This window comes from Gopherus evgoodei, chromosome 8, assembly GCF_007399415.2.
Source record: "Gopherus evgoodei ecotype Sinaloan lineage chromosome 8, rGopEvg1_v1.p, whole genome shotgun sequence".
Taxonomy (NCBI): Eukaryota; Metazoa; Chordata; order Testudines; family Testudinidae; genus Gopherus; species Gopherus evgoodei.
The window spans coordinates 83067979-83087814 of NC_044329.1; the positions used below are offsets into that span (position 1 = coordinate 83067979).

The 19836-nt window shown below is 43.6% G+C and overlaps 1 protein-coding gene across 1 annotated transcript in view; it reads left to right on the top strand.

Annotated features, from left to right (window-relative positions):
* Positions 1-19836, top strand: part of COL24A1 (collagen type XXIV alpha 1 chain) — a 253533-nt gene that overhangs the window by 181023 nt on the left and 52674 nt on the right. The window contains exons 33-39 of the mRNA XM_030572150.1: positions 2441-2494; positions 4747-4800; positions 5013-5066; positions 9399-9452; positions 10117-10224; positions 14304-14357; positions 14963-15070. Coding sequence (XP_030428010.1) covers positions 2441-2494; positions 4747-4800; positions 5013-5066; positions 9399-9452; positions 10117-10224; positions 14304-14357; positions 14963-15070 — 486 coding nt within the window. The remainder of the gene's footprint in view (positions 1-2440; positions 2495-4746; positions 4801-5012; positions 5067-9398; positions 9453-10116; positions 10225-14303; positions 14358-14962; positions 15071-19836) is intronic.

Consider the following 19836-nt stretch of genomic DNA (forward strand, 5'->3'; position numbering starts at 1 on the left):
GTCTGACAGCCTAAGATAAAGTATTTAAGTAAATTTCCTTTGATACATTTTAATCTGCATATTCTAAAACACTTCCTGCTTGAAGTAGATAGCTAGCTTATAAAAACAAATATATTTCACTTTATAGAAAATCTCCACTAAGCATTGTATATTCTAATGTTTATTATTATTAATTTGGATCCCCTTCATTGTGTGTCTTTCATCTAATCTAATCTAGTCTCTCACCTACCAGCCTAGGCAATTTATACTTTGCTCCAATCTGTGGTATCTGAGAGCCTTACAAATTCGAAATCATAGTACACTGCTACCTCGATATAACGCTGTCCTTGGGAGCTAAAAAATCTTACCACATTATAAGTGAAACAGTGTTATATTGAACTTGTTTTGATCCACCGGAGTGCGCAGCCTTGCTCCCACCCCACCCCCCACCCCCCCGGAGCACTGCTTTACCGGGTTATATCCAAATTTGTGTTATATTGGGTGGCGTTATATCGAGATAGCAGTGTTTGTGTGTTCATCTTCCCACGATACTGTCAGCATGAGCCTGACTTTCATGTTTATATATGGGCCAGTAAGCACACTTATGTAATCTAAAGACACGTACTCTGCTCTAGTCAATCTACATTTCTACTCTGCTGATCATTGTAGCATCTATGAGTGAAAGGCAGCAAGTAAGAAAAGTCTCAATTGTGTCCAGGAGCTGACTATTTGCATGTTATGCCAGACATTTAAGTGGATTTGGTTGGAAATTTGTGTGTATAGTTTCAAAGAGGGTTAAGTAAATGACACAGGATATTACAAAATAAAATGTTTTTTCTGAGGATTTATCCAAGCAGTCTGCCTTCTTCCTCAGTCAGTCGGTTGCTGTATGTAAGGTAGCTTCAGAGGCCTTGTCACTGGCTTCTCTGCAAAAAGCAAGGAAATATTTTTAGAGAAAAATCCTTAAACTGTTAAATTTGTTTAGCAATTTAATTTACTTTGTTTAATGTAAAGTAAATGATTCATTTCACCTACGTGTCAGACATCTGTTAGTACAGTAATTGGTTACAAACTGTCTTTTGATTAGAATTGAAAGCGGTCTCAGCATTATTCAAAATGTTCCTGGATTTTTTTGGCTTCTGGTGTTCCATGGAAGTCATGGGGGAGAGGTATATTGCCAAGCCAGAAGTCTGAGCTCCATGGGAACAGTGTGGAGATGTTTGGCTCCTAAATCAGACATAAGTTTATGACAGTAAAGCTGAGGAAGACTACAGAGGTGCTGCAAGCCCAAACCAAAGCAATCCTGGTTCAGCCTGGATAGATCCCTAATGGTGTATTCATTGCAGTTCTTAGTTGTTGATTGTACTTAAATGACATTGCTGAATAATGTAGGGATACCCCGTTGAAATCTTCCCAGCAATATCTAATTAGCTCCGGTGCCAGAAAAGAGGAAGAGGCTGCTTTTATTAATATTAGCAAGTCAACAGGAACAACAAGACCTCATGCACAATCCATGTCCTGAGAAGGTGTACAGGGAAATTAGCTGCTTGGAAGGCTTATATTGCACATAAAGGTGTAGCACCAAAAATCTTGTTTACTTTAGCATTGAAGGGGTTTCTTTAAAACATAGACAGGTCCAGACCACAGTGTTCAGGTCTGGGTCTGATTCTGAATGTCCCCATAGATCAGGGATAGCTACATCCAGGGTTTTGGTTTGTCCTGTTATGGATCTTGGGCCAAGGGGTGGAGTTTTAGATGTCTAGAAGCTAACTCAAATTGAAAGTTAGGCACACAAATCTCATTGTTATAGAATATGGATAAACGGACTTGTATATATAGTTCACACACACTGCTTTAGAAATTCATCCCTTAGATGTTATAGTGTCTTTACTTACAGTATATTGGCTTACAAGAACACTGCTTCATAGTATAGTTACTTACTGAAACTGCCTGAAAGGCTCCAGTCTGCAGTCCCTTACACCTCAGTGACTGTCCTGTGTAAACATTGTTAAATCCATAAAATGAAACATACGGTAGTTGTTTTCAGTTAATTCCATAGCAGACTATAGGCTTCTCTGCAAAACAAACCAGATGAAGAATTAAATAAGTTTTAATTAAACAAAGTCTCCATTAATCAAGAGAAGAATATAGTTTAGATTAGAATTTACTTCAGGTTCAAGAGAAGAGAAACCAGTGCTGTCCTTCTGAAATCTATCTCAGACTATGTCAAAAGAGGCAATTAAGTCTTCACTCCTGGTAACAATGGTCCCTTACAGGGACTAATATCAGTCACAGAATTTGGAAGGAAACACAATGATGAAGCAAAATAAGATATACTTGATTATGCCAGCTGGCAGTTAAACATGATACGTTCATATAGTGTATTATATTATACAGTTAGTATTATGTATTGCCTAAATATAACTGAATTATATATACAGAAGATTTTGTTTCATGCTAGGGCCCAAGAGGACAAAAAGGTGATACTGGCCCTGCAGGAGAAATGGGTTTTGAGGTGAGTTTTTTATGCTTTGTCTTTATTTATTTATAATAAATTCCAACAGAAACTTAAGCCCTAGAATGTACCTTAATAACGTATTCAAAAACTATATTTGTGTTACCTACAGTGAACCTGAATATCATGTGTAATTAAGTATTAGAGGGGTAGTCATGTTAGTCTGGATCTGTAAAAAGCAACGAGTCCTGTGGCACCTTAAAGACTAACAGATGTATTGGAGCATAAGCTTTCGTGGGTGAATACATAGTTTGCATGCATCTGACAAAGTGGGTATTGACCCACAAAAGCTTATGCTCCAATACATCTGTTAATCTTTAAGGTGCCACAGGATTCGTTGCTATGTGTAATTAAGAGATTCTCCATTGCTTATGGCTGTTGCAAACAATAATTTGAAAGTAAAAAAGGATATAATGATGCCAGTGGCTTCTGCAAACCTGATCTCAGGGTATCTTCATCTGGAAGGACAATGGTACATTTACTGAATGCAGCACTTTTCCCGAAGCAACACCATTCCCTTTGCAGTTAGTCAGTTTACACCAAGCCAGGCCTGGGGGTTTGCAACTAGAATCTTAAGGGCTGGAAGGGACTCCAAGAGGTCATCTAGTCCATCCCCCCATGCTGAGGCAGGACCAGGTACACCTAGATCATCACTGACAGATGTTTGTCTAACCTGTTTTTTAAAACCTACAATAACAGGGATGCCACATCCTTCCTCGGTAACCTGTTCCAAGTGCTTAAGTATCCTTACAGTTAGAAAGCTTTTCAGAATATCTAAACTAAATTTCTCTCACTGCAGATTAAGCCCATTACTACTTCTCCAACCTTCAGTGGACATGGAGAACAATTGATCAACATCCTCATTGTAACAGCCCTTAATATATTTGAAGACTGTTGTCAAGGCCCCCTTAGTCATCTTTTCTCAGTTCTAAATATGCCGAGTTTTTTTCACTTTCCCTCATAGATCAGGTTTTCTAAATCTTTTGTTATTTTTCTTGCTCTTCTCTAGTCTTTCTCACATTGTCCATGTCATAAAATATGATGCCCAAAACTGATCACAACACTCTAGCTGAGGCCTCACCAGTGCTGAGTACAGTGGAACTGTTACTTTCTGTGTCTTACATATCATACTCCTGTTAATACACCCCAGAAAGATAACGACTTTTTTGCAATTGTGTCACATTATTGTCTCATAATCAATATGTGATTCAGTACTGTTGCCTAGCCAGTTATTCCCCATTTTGTATTTGTGCATTTGATTTTTAAGTGTAGTACTTTGCACTTGTCTTTATTGAATTTCCTCTTTTAGATTTCAGACCAACTTTCCAATTTGTCAAGGTCATTTTGAATTCTAATTCTGTCCTCCAAAGTGCTTGTAATCCCTCTCAGCTGGGTGTCTCCACAAGTTTTATCAATATACTCTCTTCTCCATTTTCTAAGTCATTAATGAAAATTAGTGAATAGTAGTGTACAAATGACAGGCCACTGCGAGACCCCACAATATACAGCCTCCGAGTTTCACAGCAAACCGTGGATAACTACTCTTCAAGTCATTATGTCCCTTGCTAGTGGTTCATGAAAAAGCAGCTGCATACAGTTCTCTACTGTGCTTGTTGTCCTGTTTGGTGGGGGTGTTGGTTTTGGTTTCTTTAATATCTCTTTGAAAGAAACATGAGAGGCGCTATTAACCACATTTACAATGGAGTAGCTGAGGCGTGAGCTCATTCACAAATAATTACATTTGGCTCATTCAGAAGAAATGCTCTTTGCCAAACACCCATGACCATGCCCTTCTGATCTGTTTTGTATTATTATTTTTATTACTATTAAAATTTAAACTCTGAAAGAAACAAGCAGGTGCTAATAACTCCGTAGGTTGTGGGCCTACACATAGAGCCTCCTAAGCATGCATTTGGCTAGTGGTTTAAAAACTGCTGGAATTGTAAGTCGGGGTCTGGGAACAAGATTGCAAAATGCAGAGTTGTGCTTATACTACATGTTTCATTATGGAAGATACAGGATTAATTAATCTGTTGAATCCGTGGTGTATTCCTGAACCTCTACCACACTGCATTCTCCCTTAATACTGCATGTCTCAAGCTAGGCCAAAGAACACAACTTGCTTTTGTTTTTCAGTCATGTAGCTGTCCTAGTGCATCATAGTTTTTGTGTTTAGATCTTTACTGTTTTATGTGATAGCTATGAAACCACTCTTGGTGATAATGTGTAACAGTAGCTTCTGTACCATATAGGGACCTCCTGGCCCTGAGGGAGAGCCTGGCCTGCAAGGAGAACGAGGTGCAAAGGTAGATGGTGGGATTGTTTTCTTCTATGTTGCATAAATTCTTCGCTGAATTAAGTAGAAGGAAATCAAGTTTCTGTTGTTGATTTAGCTTATTAGGCAATTAAGCAATAATAAAGAAAGTGTCAAAGAATACCCATCATCATCAGTAATTTTCATAAGAGACTATTTGTTCCCAGCAGTTCAATAGTTTAATTTTCATATTGCATATTCCAGGGAGACATCGGACCTGCTGGCAATGCTGGAGAAACAGGAGAACAAGGTTTAAGGGTGGGTGAAAAATATGATTCTAGTTCCAAAAAGGAAAATGTTTTGAATTTCAGAACTGTCAAGTCTAATTACTTCTATGTGTGAGAGAAATTGAATAAAATGTCTCTTTGATCCATTTAAAAATAATATTGGCAACATTGTAACAGGTTAACTTTAAAAAGGCATAAATTATAATATTAAAATATGTGAGAGTGGTTTTATTTTGTGGAAATAACAATAAGGTTAAGTACATGATTTTCTCTAAGCATTTTAATTAAAATGAGTAAAGATTGGATGTTTTAAAATATTTCCATGCAGTATCTGGTGTCATTGAGAGTAAGGTGATCTAAGCACAGGATTGGGAGACAGGAACTCCTGAGTTCTAAGCCTAGCTCTGATATTGACACACTTGCCAAGTCACTTCACCTCTCTGCACCTCAGATTCCCCATCAGCTTACCAAGGTGACCAGATAGCAAGTGTGGTCATAGGAGCCTATATTAAAAAAAAGCCCCAAATATTGGGACTGTCCCTATGAAATCGGGACATCTGGTCACCCTACAGCTTACCAACTTTTGAGGGGTGTTGAATGTTTGTAAAAATTCTTTGAAGTTGATCATCATAGAATCAAAGTACTAGAAGGGACCTTGAGAGGTCATCTAGTCCAGTCCCCTGCACTCATGGCAGGACTATGTTTTTCTAGACCAGTGGTTCCCAAACTGGGGTTCGTGAAATGTTACAGGGGGTTCTCAGGAAAAAATTCCCTAATGGCGGACAGAGCTGGCCCTAGAGACCCTGAGCAGCACGGGGCTGGCAGCCCGGAGCCTCTGGACTTCCAAGAGCTAAGCGGATCAAAGTAAGCATCTCTATCACACTGAGGAGATTTGAACTGCAAGATTCCTTATAAGAAATGGAAAGGGAGGTGGATTTTTCTGTTTTTAAAATCAAATAGGCAGCTAGTATTGTTTTTAAAATTATTATGAAGAACAAGTTTAAGCTTTGTTGTAATGTACGTTCTTTGCCAGGACTACTGAAGACCTGAATGCTTTTGTAGGAGGAACTGTTTGAGCTGGCTTCTTAAATACCTTTCTGCTTTTTCACATCTGATACTCCTTGATGAAACATAGGAACCTTGTCTTATAACAGGCTTATTCAAACTGACACAAGCTACGAAAGTAAGATCTTGGAAGAGTGTTACCCTTTTCGTAGTTTAATAAAAATACTGTAATGATAAATAATAATAATTAATCATAAATAGTGTGTAATAAGATCACTGCTTTTATAATTTGTATTCAGGTAAAGGAAAAAATTCCTGGAAATATTCATTTTTAGGAGGGGGTTCGTGAGACTTGACATTCTATTGAAAGGGGTTCACAGGTTGTTAAAGTTTGGGAACCACTGATCTAGACCATCCCTGACAGGTGTTTGTCCAACCTGCTCTTAAAAATCTCCAATGATGGAGATTCCACAACCTCCCTAGGCAATTTGTTCCAGTGCTTAACCACCCTGGCAGTTAGGAAGTTTTTCCTAATGTCCAACCTAAACCTCCCTTGCTGCAATTTGAGCCCATTGGTTCTTGTCCTATCCTCAGAGGTTAAGAAAAACAATTTTTCTCCCTCCTCCTTGTAACAACCTTTTACGTACTTGAAAACTGTTATCATGTCCCCCTTAGTCTTCTCTTTTCCAGACTAAGCAAACCAAGTTTTTTTAATCTTCCCTCATAGGTCATGTTTTCTAGACCTTTAATCATTTTTGTCGCTCTTCTCTGGATTCTCTCCAATTTATCCACATCCTTCCTGAAATATGGCACCCAGAACCAGTTGAAGCCTAATCAGCGTGGAGTAGAGCAGAAGAATGACTTCTCATGTCTTGCTTACAACACTCCTGCTAATACTAGGGGTGGCTCTAGGCATTTTGCCGCCCCAGGCATGGCAGGCAGGTGTGCCTGCGGGAGGTTTGCTGAAGCTGTGGGACCAGCGGACCCTCCGCAGGCTTGCAACTGAAGGCCGTCTGCCTGCCACCCTCGCGGCAACTAGCAGAGCACCCCCTGCGGCTTGCCGCCCCAGGCATGCGCTTGGCGTGCTGGAGCCTGGAGCCACTCCTGGCTAGTGCATCCCAGAAGGATGTTTGCTTTTTTTGCAACAGTGTTACACTGTTGACTCATTTAGCTTGTGATCCACTATGACCTCCAGATCCCTTTCCGCAGTACTCCTTCCTATGTGTGCAACTGATTGTTCCTTCCTAAGTGGAGTACTTTGCATTTGTCCTCGTTGAATTTCATCCTATTTACTTCAGACCATTTCTCCAGTTTGTCCAGATCATTTTGAATTTTAATCCTATCCTCCAAAGCACTTGCAACCCCTCCCAGCTTGGTATCATCTGCAAACTATACATGTACTCACTATGCCATTATCTAAATCATTGATGAAGATACTGAACAGAACCAGACCCAGAACTAATCCCTGCAGTATCACACTCGTTATCACACCCTTCCAGCATGACTGTGAACCACTGATAACTACTCTTTGGGAACGGTTTTCCAACCGCTTTTGCACCCACCTCATAGTAGATCCATCTAGGTTGCATTTCCCTAGTTTGTTTATGAGAAGATCATGCGAGACAGTATCAAAAGCTTTATTAAAGTGAAGATATACCACATCTACCACTTCTTCCCTATCCACAAGGCTTGTTACCCTGTCAAAGAAAGTTATCAGGTTGGTTTTGAAACGATTTTCTCTAGAAAGTTTTGACAAGAATAAAGCAAGACTCTTTCTAACTTCAACTTTAGAATGTAATTGTACATTCCATCAATTCATCAACACCCTCTTTTCTTCCTTTAGAGAATCCTAATTGAAGTAGGTTCCAAGATTCTGCTGATCCTTGGAGAAAAATAAGCTCGGCATTAAAAAGTCAACACTTATCACACCACTGTATATCAGATACCACAAAGTTATTTCCTATGGTGCAGTACACCTGCAGTTTGCTGTGAAGGCAAAGTTATGAGTGCTCAGTCTCTCTCAGAATCAGACCCTAATAAAGACAAATATTGAAGAACCTAAAATACCTTGGTGTTGTAACTGTTGATAAGTGATGATTTTTTCATGGACAGTGTTGATCTTGAGTGATATATATAAATGAGCCATTAATTGGGACCTACCAAATTCATGGTCCATTTTGGTTAATTTCATGGTCATAAGATTTTAAAAACCATAAATTTCATGTTTTCAAATATTTGAATCTGAAATTTCAGAATGTTGTAACTGTAGGAGTCCTGACCTATACTTTACTGCATTTCATATTTACAGGCCTCTGAGTTTTATTCCCTACGGTAGTGAACAACTGAATTAGTTGTTACCACTCAAGAAAGAGATTGTGGAGTCATTGTGGCTAGTTCTCTGAAAACATCTGCTCAATGGGCAGTGGCAGTCAAAAAAGCACAATATTAGGAACCATTAGGAAAGGAATAGGTAATAAGACAGAAAATATTATAAACCCACTATATAAATCCATGGTACACCTACACCTGGAATATTGTATGCAGTTCTGGTTGCCTCATCTCAAAAAAGAATTATTAGAATTTGAAAAAGTTCGGAGAAGGGTAACAAACATTATTAGAAATATGGAACAGCTTCCATAAAAGGAGATAGAGAAAAGGACTGGGACTGTGCAGCTTAGAAAGAAGATGACTAAGGGGGATCTGATAGGTCTATAAAATCATGAATGGGGTGGAGAAAGTGAATAAGGAAGTGTTAGTTACCCTGTTACATAACACAAGAACTAGGGATCAAGCAATTAAATTAATAGGCAGTGGGTTTAAAACAGACATAAAGGAAGTTCTTCACACAACACACAGTCAACCTGTGGAACTACTTGCCAGGGGATGTTGTGAAGATCAAAAGTATAACTGGGTTCAAAAAAGAATTAGATCATTTCGTGGAGCATAAGTCCATCAATGGCTATTAACCAAGAAGGTCAGGGATGTAACCCCATGCTTTGGATGTCCCTAAACCTCTGACTGCAAGAAGCTGGGACTGGATGATAGGATAGATCACTTAGTTATTGCCCTGGTCTGTTCATTCCTTCTGAAGCATCTGGAACCTGCACTGTCAGAACACAGGATACTGGGATAGATGGACCATTGGTCTGACCCATTATGGCCATTCTTATGTTCTAATGAAGACAAAAAAAAATCCCAGCAACAAAAAATCTGTCTACAAAAATCTGATTTCAGTTAAAAAATGCATGTAATGCTAAACAGCACAAGTTCTTCAAAGTCAACTCTGTCCCAATAAAGAGAGTTCCTTCAGATATTTGGGAAGTGGCAGTAACTTTGTTTTATTTCTTCTCAAAATTAGGGTGAACCAGGATCCCCAGGAGAAGATGGCGTTCAAGGGAAAGATGGCTCAAAGGTACTCTTCATTTTTCATAATAGGTGTAAAATATTCCTGGTTTTACTTACCTAGTTAAGAACCTACCTAACTAAGTCCAGTTTTTTCTTATTGGTGTTTCACAAGCCCAGTGATGCATGTAATGTAAAATAGCTAAGGATTGTAAAAGCTATTGTCTTACTATTTATGGACCAGCCCACTAAGAAATCTGCGAAAGGGCATTCAGGGAGGCACAATGCTTCCTTCCACAACCTCAGTGCTTGGGGGAGCACAGTGACTGTGACCCTTAAGAAGGTGCAACATGTGATTCTTTACATAGCCAACCAAAAGTGGCCAAGTGCTAAGCCACTCGCAGTCCTTGCTTTCAAAGGAGTACAAGGACCAAGACAATACTAGACCCCTGTGCAAGGCCCACAAAGGAAGGAAGATTTTGTGAGGCCTCCAAAGAACTGTGCAGTTGCATCGGACTCAGGCAAAAATCTGGCATTATGAGGGCAATTTGAACTGAATAAAAAGCATTTCACTCTAATTGGGGGCCTGATCCAAAAACCTTTTGGAAGTCAGTGGAAAGACCCCATCGGCTTTAGATCAGGGCCAAAAATAAGCAGAGAATTCTTGTGTAATATCATTCAATATAACAGTTTAATTCTTTTCAGGCTTGATTTATTCTTCTGCTGTATTTTAGGGGATCCCTGGAGACCAAGGGCTTCCAGGAGAGGATGGTGAAAAAGGAGAGACTGGAATTCCAGGAATTACAGGCCCCACTGGTGAACCTGGCATAGTGGGCATTCCAGTAAGTATAAATTTCTACCAAGCTGGGTAATACTTCTTGCAAAAAGAAATATCTCCTTTGAATGAGCTCACCACCTCCATATAACTTTCCATGGCTTGATGCATGGATAAGAAGAGAACCATGTTGGCCATTTTTAAAATGTGGAATCTTTTGGTAGATTTTTTACTCCTCACTGTCACTCCCTTATGCCTGGAACAATCACAAGGATCCTGTGCAACATATACCAGTAATTTAAAGTCTCCTACTTCAAACCCCTCCTGACAAGTTACATACATAGCAGTAAATGTTATGTCATGACCTTTCATGCTGTACACATTGTCCTCCTCCCCTTCCCCCACTTGTGTCCTTATTGTCATCCTTTGATTGTCTAATGTTTTATTGACTGTTATTGTAAGCTTCTTGAGGTAGAAAGCTGCCATTTTTTGGTCTATAAAGCACCTAGTGCTGAATAAATAAAAACAATCTGCAACCTTTATAAATGCCAAGACTTCAGGCTTTAAAGTGTAACCAGATTTTAGCTACAAATCCTTTTATAACAATGAATTATAAGCCTCAAAACTTTTTTTAAAAAGTTCTGCAAAAGAATTTAGCGCTTGTAAAGAGTGACAGCCTGTAGGGTGAAAGGTGCACTCTCAATCTACAAAACAGTTGCCCCACAGACACCAGCGAGTGTCCCCTATGATGCCTCAGCTATGTGCCTCAACCTTATCTTTGAAAGACCACCTGTAGGAATGACAAGTCAGTTCAGCCACCATCCCCAATCAACACTTAACTTTTCTGCTGAGAATAATAGTGCCACTTGGTACCAATCAACACATGGGCACCTGCATTCACTAGGAACCAGAGTGAAAGCAATAACTTATTCTAGAGAAACCACTGAACAACTATCAGATTAAAAGAACTTTTAGACTGTGCTGAACAACTGGCCTAGAAATGGAAAACTCCTCAGATGAGCTCCCCTGAGCTGAATTTCTGTTAAATCGCTTTCCCCAGATTCTGCTTAACTAAGGGAAAGGAGACAATTTCAAAGTCACTCTACAAAAAGTACCTTTTTTTAGAATCTAGACGCAGACAGTGTGAATGGACAAGGGATTTAAATATTCTTATTCACAGGGCCCCACATAGATTAGAGAGAAGACCTCAGCCATCCTCTCCCTGCTGTTACGTTCCCCTTCCCTCAAAGGGGGAGAACACAAATAACACTTACCTTGAGTCCATCTGATCAAATGAAAGCTACAACTTATTCTGAGACTCGCTCGTATACCTCATTAGTTACTGATGTCCAAAATCATTTATCAGTGTCACCACTTTGAAAACAGTGGAAATTTGATTTGGTTTAGCATACTGAGGTATCTCTGAACTGACTTCACGGATCTTTCTGTAAACTGACAGTTGGCTTCCCACAGTTGAAGATGAGTAATCAGTTGTTCATGGTTGAAATTGAAATCATACACCTGAGGCATGTCTTGAAGCTGCAGCTGAGGTAGTTCTGAGAGTTTCAAGATTCTGGATAATTTTGTAGCCTTTCTGTTCAAATCTGGATTGAATACTGGACATTGTAATTACTTAGAAACATAAATACTTGTAACATTCCTTTGCTGATTTGGGTAGCTGGGTTCACCTGTCCCTATTTGCATTTTCTTGAGAACTTTTCTCTTCTTGGAAGCTCAGGCATTCCGACTGTCTTCAATTTTAAACTCTTCTGGAGGACCTCTGCTACATACTGCTTATTCTTGGCTCCTTAAAGAAACGGTCTCACAAACTGAGAAAGGAGCGTATTATATTTTTTACCCCACGATCAAGTCCCCTGACATATGCAGTCCCAAAGAGTCAAATGCTTTAAGATTTTATGTAATGCATTAGGGGAAACACTGAAATCACTAATTGAACAAGCTTCTTATATTTTTCAAGAATAAAAAGTATAAGGCTAAATTGAGTCCTTGGCATGGTCAGGGATGTTGGAGGCATGCAGAGAGGCAGCACAGCAAATAGAGTCCCCAGAGGGAATGAAAGCTGATTGTCATGACCTGGATGTGGGCAATCTGACCTAGTGGTCAAAGCAGGAGTCAGGCCAGATCAGCCACACAGAGGTCAGAATCCAAGACAGCCCAGAAGGCAAACCGAGAGTTGAATGTCAGGAAGCAGGCAAAGTCAGGTTACCAGGAGACCCCAGAAGCTGGAGACAAATTTGAGAGCAGAACCACAGATCGATAACCAGAGTCAAGCTGCAGGAGCAGGAAGCACAAGGCACTGTCCAGATCAAGGTGGCTCCCAGATGCATGGAAACTTCTTGTTCCTGTGCTTGGTTTAAATAGGGGCTGTGGACCAACAGGGGTGGCTCTATATATTTTGCCACCCCAAGCACGGCAGCCAGGTAGCCTTCAGCGGCATGCCTGCGGGAAGTCCGCTGGTAACAGGGATTCAGCAGCATGCCTGCGGGAGGTCAGCCGGTCTCGCGCCTTCGGCGTACCCACCGCTGAATTGCTGATGAAACAGCGGGACCTGGGACCTCCTGCAGGCGTGCCACCAAAGGCTGCCTGACTGCCACCCTCACAGCAACCAGCAGGCGCCCCCCCCTCGGCTTGCCACCCTAGGCACATGCTTGGTGCACTGGTGCCTGGAGCCACCCCTGTGGACCAATCAGGGCCCCAAGTGTTCTGCCTGTCAGCTCTGGGGACTGGGTCCTCTGTCTGAGTTCAGCTCCTATTCTGATAACAATTAGCTGGTCCCTTGGTGGCAAGTTGGAACCTGCTAGCTCCACAGAGCCCTGTGGGCCAGGGCTCATGGTCCCTGACATTGACTCAGCTGATTCTCAGGACTTTAATTTCCTCTTTGTTGATTTTAAGCCCTACTAACTTTGCATAAATCTGGAGATCAGCAGTACCGTGCTGGATATTTTCTTCTCCTTGCTGCAAACATCAGAAGAACTCACAACACTTTGAATGCTGTCTGTTTGCACTACTTGATATATTGAAATAGTCAAAAAACAACCCTGTTTTTAGCACATCTTGATTTTATAATATTATATTTTTATACAGCAAATCTCATCATCAAAGTCTTATTGTGCATCACAAAACAAGACTAATCAGGTGATTAGCTGTTTGCTAGCTGAAGCTTTTTCAGGCTTCTGCTCCTTCACATGTTTCAAAGGCCATTATAGTAAATTGCTTTCCTTCTTCCTTAAAGGTCTCAAAGGTTGAGAATGTTTGGACTCTGTATTTTGGTTTGGCCTCATTATGAGCATATGGACAAGCTCCAAAGTTCAGCTCTAGACCAGGAAATTAATTTCCTCAAAATTCAATGATGTTTTAACCAATAGTTTTGCTTTGGGGCCATGTCTAAACATAGAGGAGGATTATAAAGTAGGAGATGGGTTTAACCTGCTTTGATCCTGAATTCACCAAAATGTCTCTCTCCCCTCCAGCAAAAGAAACCCTACACTTCTTCTCTCCTCCCCGCTGAAAGTCAGCATCAATTGTTGAGCACTCTGGCTCATTTGGAATCATAAGACTCCTAGTAACAGCCTGGCATCCCCCCCTCCACCTCCTTGGCTTGGTCAGATTGTAGTGTAACTTGAATAGCAGGGGCAGCATGGACCTGATATGCATCTCTTGCTTGGTGGGCCCTGCACCTGGATTACTGCATAGCTGGCAGCAATGAACTGTGCACCATGTTGCCTGCTGCTTACTGGTTTAGGCCTCAGACCTGCGGTGAGCCCTTCATGGGCCTTACTGCTCTCACTAGTTCTCCCTCTACAGAAGGAATCTTGGGATCCACAGTCAGTTTTCCACTGTCTGCATATCATACTTCACTAGATCCGGTGTTTGGCTTGAAAACAAAATGACTTTTATTCCCACATGAATATTTTCCGTTTGGCTGGTTTTGGTGCCTTTTCAAGGTGATCTGATGCTTACTTCATTCTAACACCCATGCTAACTTAAGGCCAAGGTTAATGAAATTTTTCCACCTACATCTCTAATTTTCAAAGGCCTCGCAGAGATTATCCAGTCTGAGTGCAATTTAAACATGTTCTCAGAGCCCTCTCAGTATCTGTTTTTCCCTCCATGATAAATACACAGGGACCTGAAGGAACACCAGGAAATCCAGGTCAAAGGGGTCGTCCAGGAAGAAAGGTAATGTCTTTTTCAGCTTTCCTACTTTCCTTTCTGTGTGAGCCTTGAATTTCTATTACAAAATAATTCCTCTTAATCACTTGGTGTTGATGGATCCAAAGCCCCAGAAGATACCATAAGTTTTTGTGCCACTTGCATCATTAGGCTCATGCGATGAGCCGGGAAACCCCAGGCAAAAGAGGAATCAAGTCCCCATGTACTTCATCTCACACTTTGCCCTGAAGTTGGGCAAATAATTTTCTATCACTAGCACAGCAATGGAGCCTGTAGTAGGTAGGTATGGTCCCAAAACAGAACATCAGATCCAAGTTCTGTACAACTCAGGGGAAGTTTGCATCAAAATGTGGCTCTGGATTTTGCAGGTTGAGCCCATCACTAGTAGTAGCATAAAAAATTAAAATAAATTACTAACAAACCATCATGCTTGTTAGTGAAATATTCCTCACTGCATGTCCTAGATTCTCAGATTTAAAAACTACAGTTAAAAGCAAATTGTGTGTTTAAAAACAATACCCTTACTAAATAATACTCTTTTGCTAAGGTATAAACTGATATTTAATTGTAATGTAAATGTGTTAATTCTTTCCATAAAATAACACCAACAGGGGGAAAAGGGGCAGCTAGGACCTCCAGGAGAGATTGGAGCCACAGGTGATGCTGGCCAATCTGGAAAATTTGGTCCTAAAGGCGCAAGAGGGACTAGAGGTCCATTGGTTAGTACAGTATATTTTTTATGGAGTCATGTATTTACAGTTTAGGGGCATGGAGTCTCATAGAGGGGAAGAGACGAATGCTTGTAGTGAATTTAAAAGGTAATTTTTATTGAGGCTGCTGGACACAGATAGACCCTGCATTTCTGTCTGTCTCATTCCTAGAATAGCTAATACAATCTACATAGTCTATTGTCATCACACAGAGTTACCCTAAATCTTGGCCTAGACTAAGCAGTTCAGGAATCATCTGCTGAATATAATAAAGAAGGATGTTTATAACTGACCGCCTTAAAACATTTTTAGACCAAAGATGATATAAGATGTATACAAACAGTACTATCAGTGAGGGAATGTTTTTTATCTTTGAACACAGTTTATTCTCAGATACTCCAAAAATATAGTCTGTTCCTTGTAAGTGGAATTTTCTGACACAAACACCCATGTGTCTGTAATCAGAATCAAATTCTAAAGTCATATTTTTAAATTCACCCCCTGTTCTGAAATAGGTGTCTTTCCATCATCTTCAATGGGCTTTGGATAAGGCCCTGTTTGTAATAGGGTTGCCAGGTGTCCAGTTTTCAACCAAAACACCTGGTCGAAAAGGGCCCCTGGAATCTCCGGTCAGCACTGCTAACTGGGCCATTAAAAATCCAGTCGGTGGCCCACAGCACGGCTAAGGCAGGATCTCTGTCTGACCTAGGTCTACACGGCTCCCCAGAAGCAGCAACATGTCCCTGCGGCCCCTAGGCGGAGGCGCAGCCAGGGGGGCTCCGCGTGCTGCCCCCACCCCGAGTGCCAGCTCTGCAGCTCCCATTGGCCAGGAACCATGGCCAATGGGAGCTGTGGGAGCGGCACCAGTGGACAGGGGCAGCGCTTAGAGCTGGCGTGGGGACATGTTGCTGCTTCCAGGGAGCCATCTGAGGTAAGCACCATCTGGAGCCCACACCCCAATCCCTGCTCCAGCCCTGAGCCCCTTCCCACACCCAAACTAACTCCTGAAACCTGAACCCTCTCCCACATCCCAACTCCCTGCTCCAGCTTGTAATCCCTTCCCACACTACAGACTCTCGTCCCCAGCCCAGAACCCCTTCCTGCATCCCAAACCCCTCATCCCTGGCCCCAGCCGAGAGCCTGCACCCCTCCCACACCCCAACCCTGTGCCTCAGCTTAGAGTCCCTTCCTGCACCCTGAACACCTCATTTTTGGCCCCACCCAAGAGCCTCTCCTGTACCCCAACCCCTTGCCTCAGCCCAGAGTCCCCCAGACACTCCGAACTCCTCGGCCCCAGCCCAGAGCCCCGTCCTGTACCCCAAGCCCCTTATCCCTGGCCCTAGCCCCCAGTCCGTAGCCTCCTCCTGCACCCCAATCCCCTGCCCCATCCCAGAGCCCCCTCCCACACCCTTAACCCTTCATGACCCCGCCCCAAAGCCCGTACTCTCAGTCCTGTGAAATGAGTGAGTGAGTGAAGGTGGGGGAGAGTGAGCAATGGGGGGGGGGTGGAGTGATGAAGGGGCGGGGCCAGGGGCAGAGCAAGGATGTTTGGTTTTGTGCAATTAGAAAGTTGGCAACCCTGGTTTTGTACAGATTTCTTGTATTCTCTCTAATGGTCAGTAATGATATTCATGCCTGCATAAAGATCCTCTGTACAAAGAAGAAACCATTACTCAAGTGCCAAGCAATTAGTTCTTCGAGTGCTTGCTCATGTGTATTCCACAGTAGGTGTGCGTGCTCGCCACGTGCACCGGTGCTGGAAATTTTTCCTTCAGCAGTACCCATAGGAGGAGCACTGCTGCAACCCCTGGAGTGGCCCCTCTATAGTGCGCTGTAAGGAGAGCTGCGCGCTCTCCCCACCCTCAATTTCTTCTTGCTGCCAGTGACGGTGCATTGGAACTCCTTGCTCCAGCTTTGCTGCAGCTCCTCCCAGAACTCATTTCATTGTTAAAAGTAGTGCCTGTGTTAGTTCAATAAAGTTTCAGCCTAGTTAGTTATTTAGTGTTCGGGTGGGGGCATGCCCTGGGCCCCCTCAGTTTAAATCATGCGAGTCTTGCAGGTGTTCGATGCCTAGAAGTGACCTGCATGCCTACTGTCTCCGCTGCTTGGGTGAATCTCACATCAGTGACTGCTGTAAGATCTGCAGATCCTTTAAACCCAGAACTAAAAAAGAGAGAGACATTAGACTTCGAGCCCTTCTCATGGAGTCGGCACTGGCCCCAATCCCAGTGTGCTGAGCAGAATCGGCACTGAGCACTTCGTCTTCGGTGCACAGCGATCTCCTGGCACCTTCCAGTGGCTGGCACTACTCCCCGTCCAAGAATCAGAGAAAGGCCCCGTTCCCTCAAAGGTGTTGAGAGAAAGCAAGGGGTGAGGCAGCCCCAGTTCTCCTCTGGGTTCTTGTGCTCTGACTCAGGATGAGCGGAGCTGCCCAGTTGCATCAACTCAGGCCTCTCCAGACGTCCGCATGCCTTCGACGCAGGAGGCCCTGCAAGCGGCCAAGGACATTATGACCCTGCAGGTGCCCAGGGCACTGCCGGCACCCGGACCCTGCTCTAGAGGCAAGTCGCCACTGGGCTCTCGACAGTCAACACCGACTCAATGCAAATCCCGGTCAGGGAATCTCTCTCAGGCCCACTCGCCACTCAGTGTCCTGTCAGGACACAGCATCCAGCCTCCGTTTTCGTCACCCAACAGGTTATCTGGTCGGGTTCCGTCGGAGCGGAGTTCCAGGCACCGCTTCATGTTGAGTACAGAGTATCGGCGGGACAGGGGCAGACACCATAGACGCTCCCATTCTTGGAGGAGCTACCGAAGCCACTCCTGACATGGGTGCTTTTGCCGGTAACGCTCCGGCTCTCTCACCTCGAGGCACCTTGCCCACGAATCCTGGCGGGGATCGCCAACTCCACGTCATCGTGGATCCAGGCATCGAAGCATCTCGAGGAGTAGCAGCTCGAGGTGGTATCGTTCATCGACTTGAGAGTCCTGGTCCATGCAGGGGCGGCTCTAGGCATTTTGCCACCCCAAGCAGGCTGCCTTTGGTGGCTTGCCTGCGAGAAGTCCCCGGTCCCGCAAATTCGGTGGCAGCCTGCGGGAGGTCCGCCGAAGCTGCGGGACAGTCCTCAGGCATGCCGCAGAAGGCAGCCTGCCTGCTGCCCTTGCGGCGACCAGCAGAGCGCTCCCTTCAGTTTGCCACCCCAAGCACACGCTTGGCTTGCTGGTGCCTGGAGCCGCCCCTGGTCCCATGGCAGATGTCGCTCTTGGTACCACCGATTGTACCCCCTGCACGGCACTGATAGATCGTTGATAACCCTGACCTCAACCTACACGCAGTGTCCTAAGACTCAGCCAGGCCAACCCGACCAGGTGGTGCTGCTGGTGCCGCACCAGAGTCAATGGCAAGGCCATTGGTGCCGGTGGACCCCCTGCCCCCCGTGCATGCCCAGCAAGGTCCTCGGTCAATAGCAAGGACGTCGGAGGCCCCTTCAGCCGCACTATCCAGACCCCCAAGGGATAGATTGGCGGGTCATGGATCCTTGGCACCGTTATATGTGTTATATAATCCATATTTGCACGTATGTGAACTGTATGAAATGTTTATTTCTGTTTAATATTGAAGATAAAATCAGAATGTATTGCATAGTAAAGAAATACTTGATTAAGTAGATTTTCGTTACCAGGACTAAATATTTTAATAATTATTTTCCTTTTAGGGTTACCCAGGCGAAGACAACACAGTACTGGGACCACCTGGGCCTATAGGTGAACCAGTAGGTCTTTCTTTCTCAACAAAATAATATTAGCGATTGAACACAAGAGGCAGTAAATTGAGTTTCCAGAAGTTATTCAGTAGCCTCAGAAGTCTAGGGTCACTTTGTCATACAAAGGTGCAGAACTGGTGTCATTAGAAACAAAACTGAACACATTGTTTTACTGTAAAAAGTGGCTGTCCAAAAATGGCACCTTCTTACTCAGCAGATCTGTACTCTGTTAAATTATCCTAATGAGATTACTTTTCATTTAGATCTTGGCTACCTGTGCCAACCTAGGCCTCCTAGTAAATGAGGCCAAGTCAACATTGGTTCCTGTGCAGAGCATAGAATTCATAGGCGCTCTCCTGGATGCCTCCAAGGCCGCAGCCTCCCTTCCCCTGAACAAGTTCCAGATCCTGAAGGGGGTTATAGCCTCGGTCATGGAGTTCCCCGTCACCACGGCCAGAGCATGCCTGCAGCTCCTGGGCCACATGACGGCATGCACATACGTGGTCCACCATGCCAGGCTTCGGATGAGGCCCCTTCAACTCTGGTTGGCTTCAGAGTTCTCCCAGGCCCGGGACAAACTGGACAAGGTCCTCTTGGTACCGGCGCCGGTGATTGCCACACTACAATGGTGGTCCTGCCCGGCCAATATGCTCCAGGGAATTCCCTTCCAGGACCCAACCCCATCACTAGACCTAGTGTCCGACACGTTGGACCTGAGCTGGGGGGCCCACGTAGGGAACTCTCAGACCCAAGGGATGTGGTCAGCTGCGGAGCTGTCCCTTCACATAAACATCAGGGAACTCAGGGCGATACTCTGAGTCTGTGTGGCGTTCAGCTCACAGCTGCACGGCAAGGTGGTCAGAGTGCTCACGGACAACACCGCCGCGATATTTTACATCAACAGGCAAGGCAGGACGAGGTCCTCGGCCCTCTGCCTGGAAGCCCTCAGCCTCTGGGAGTTCTGTATAGCCCATGACATCTCTCTGAAGGCTTTCCACCTGCCAGGCGTCA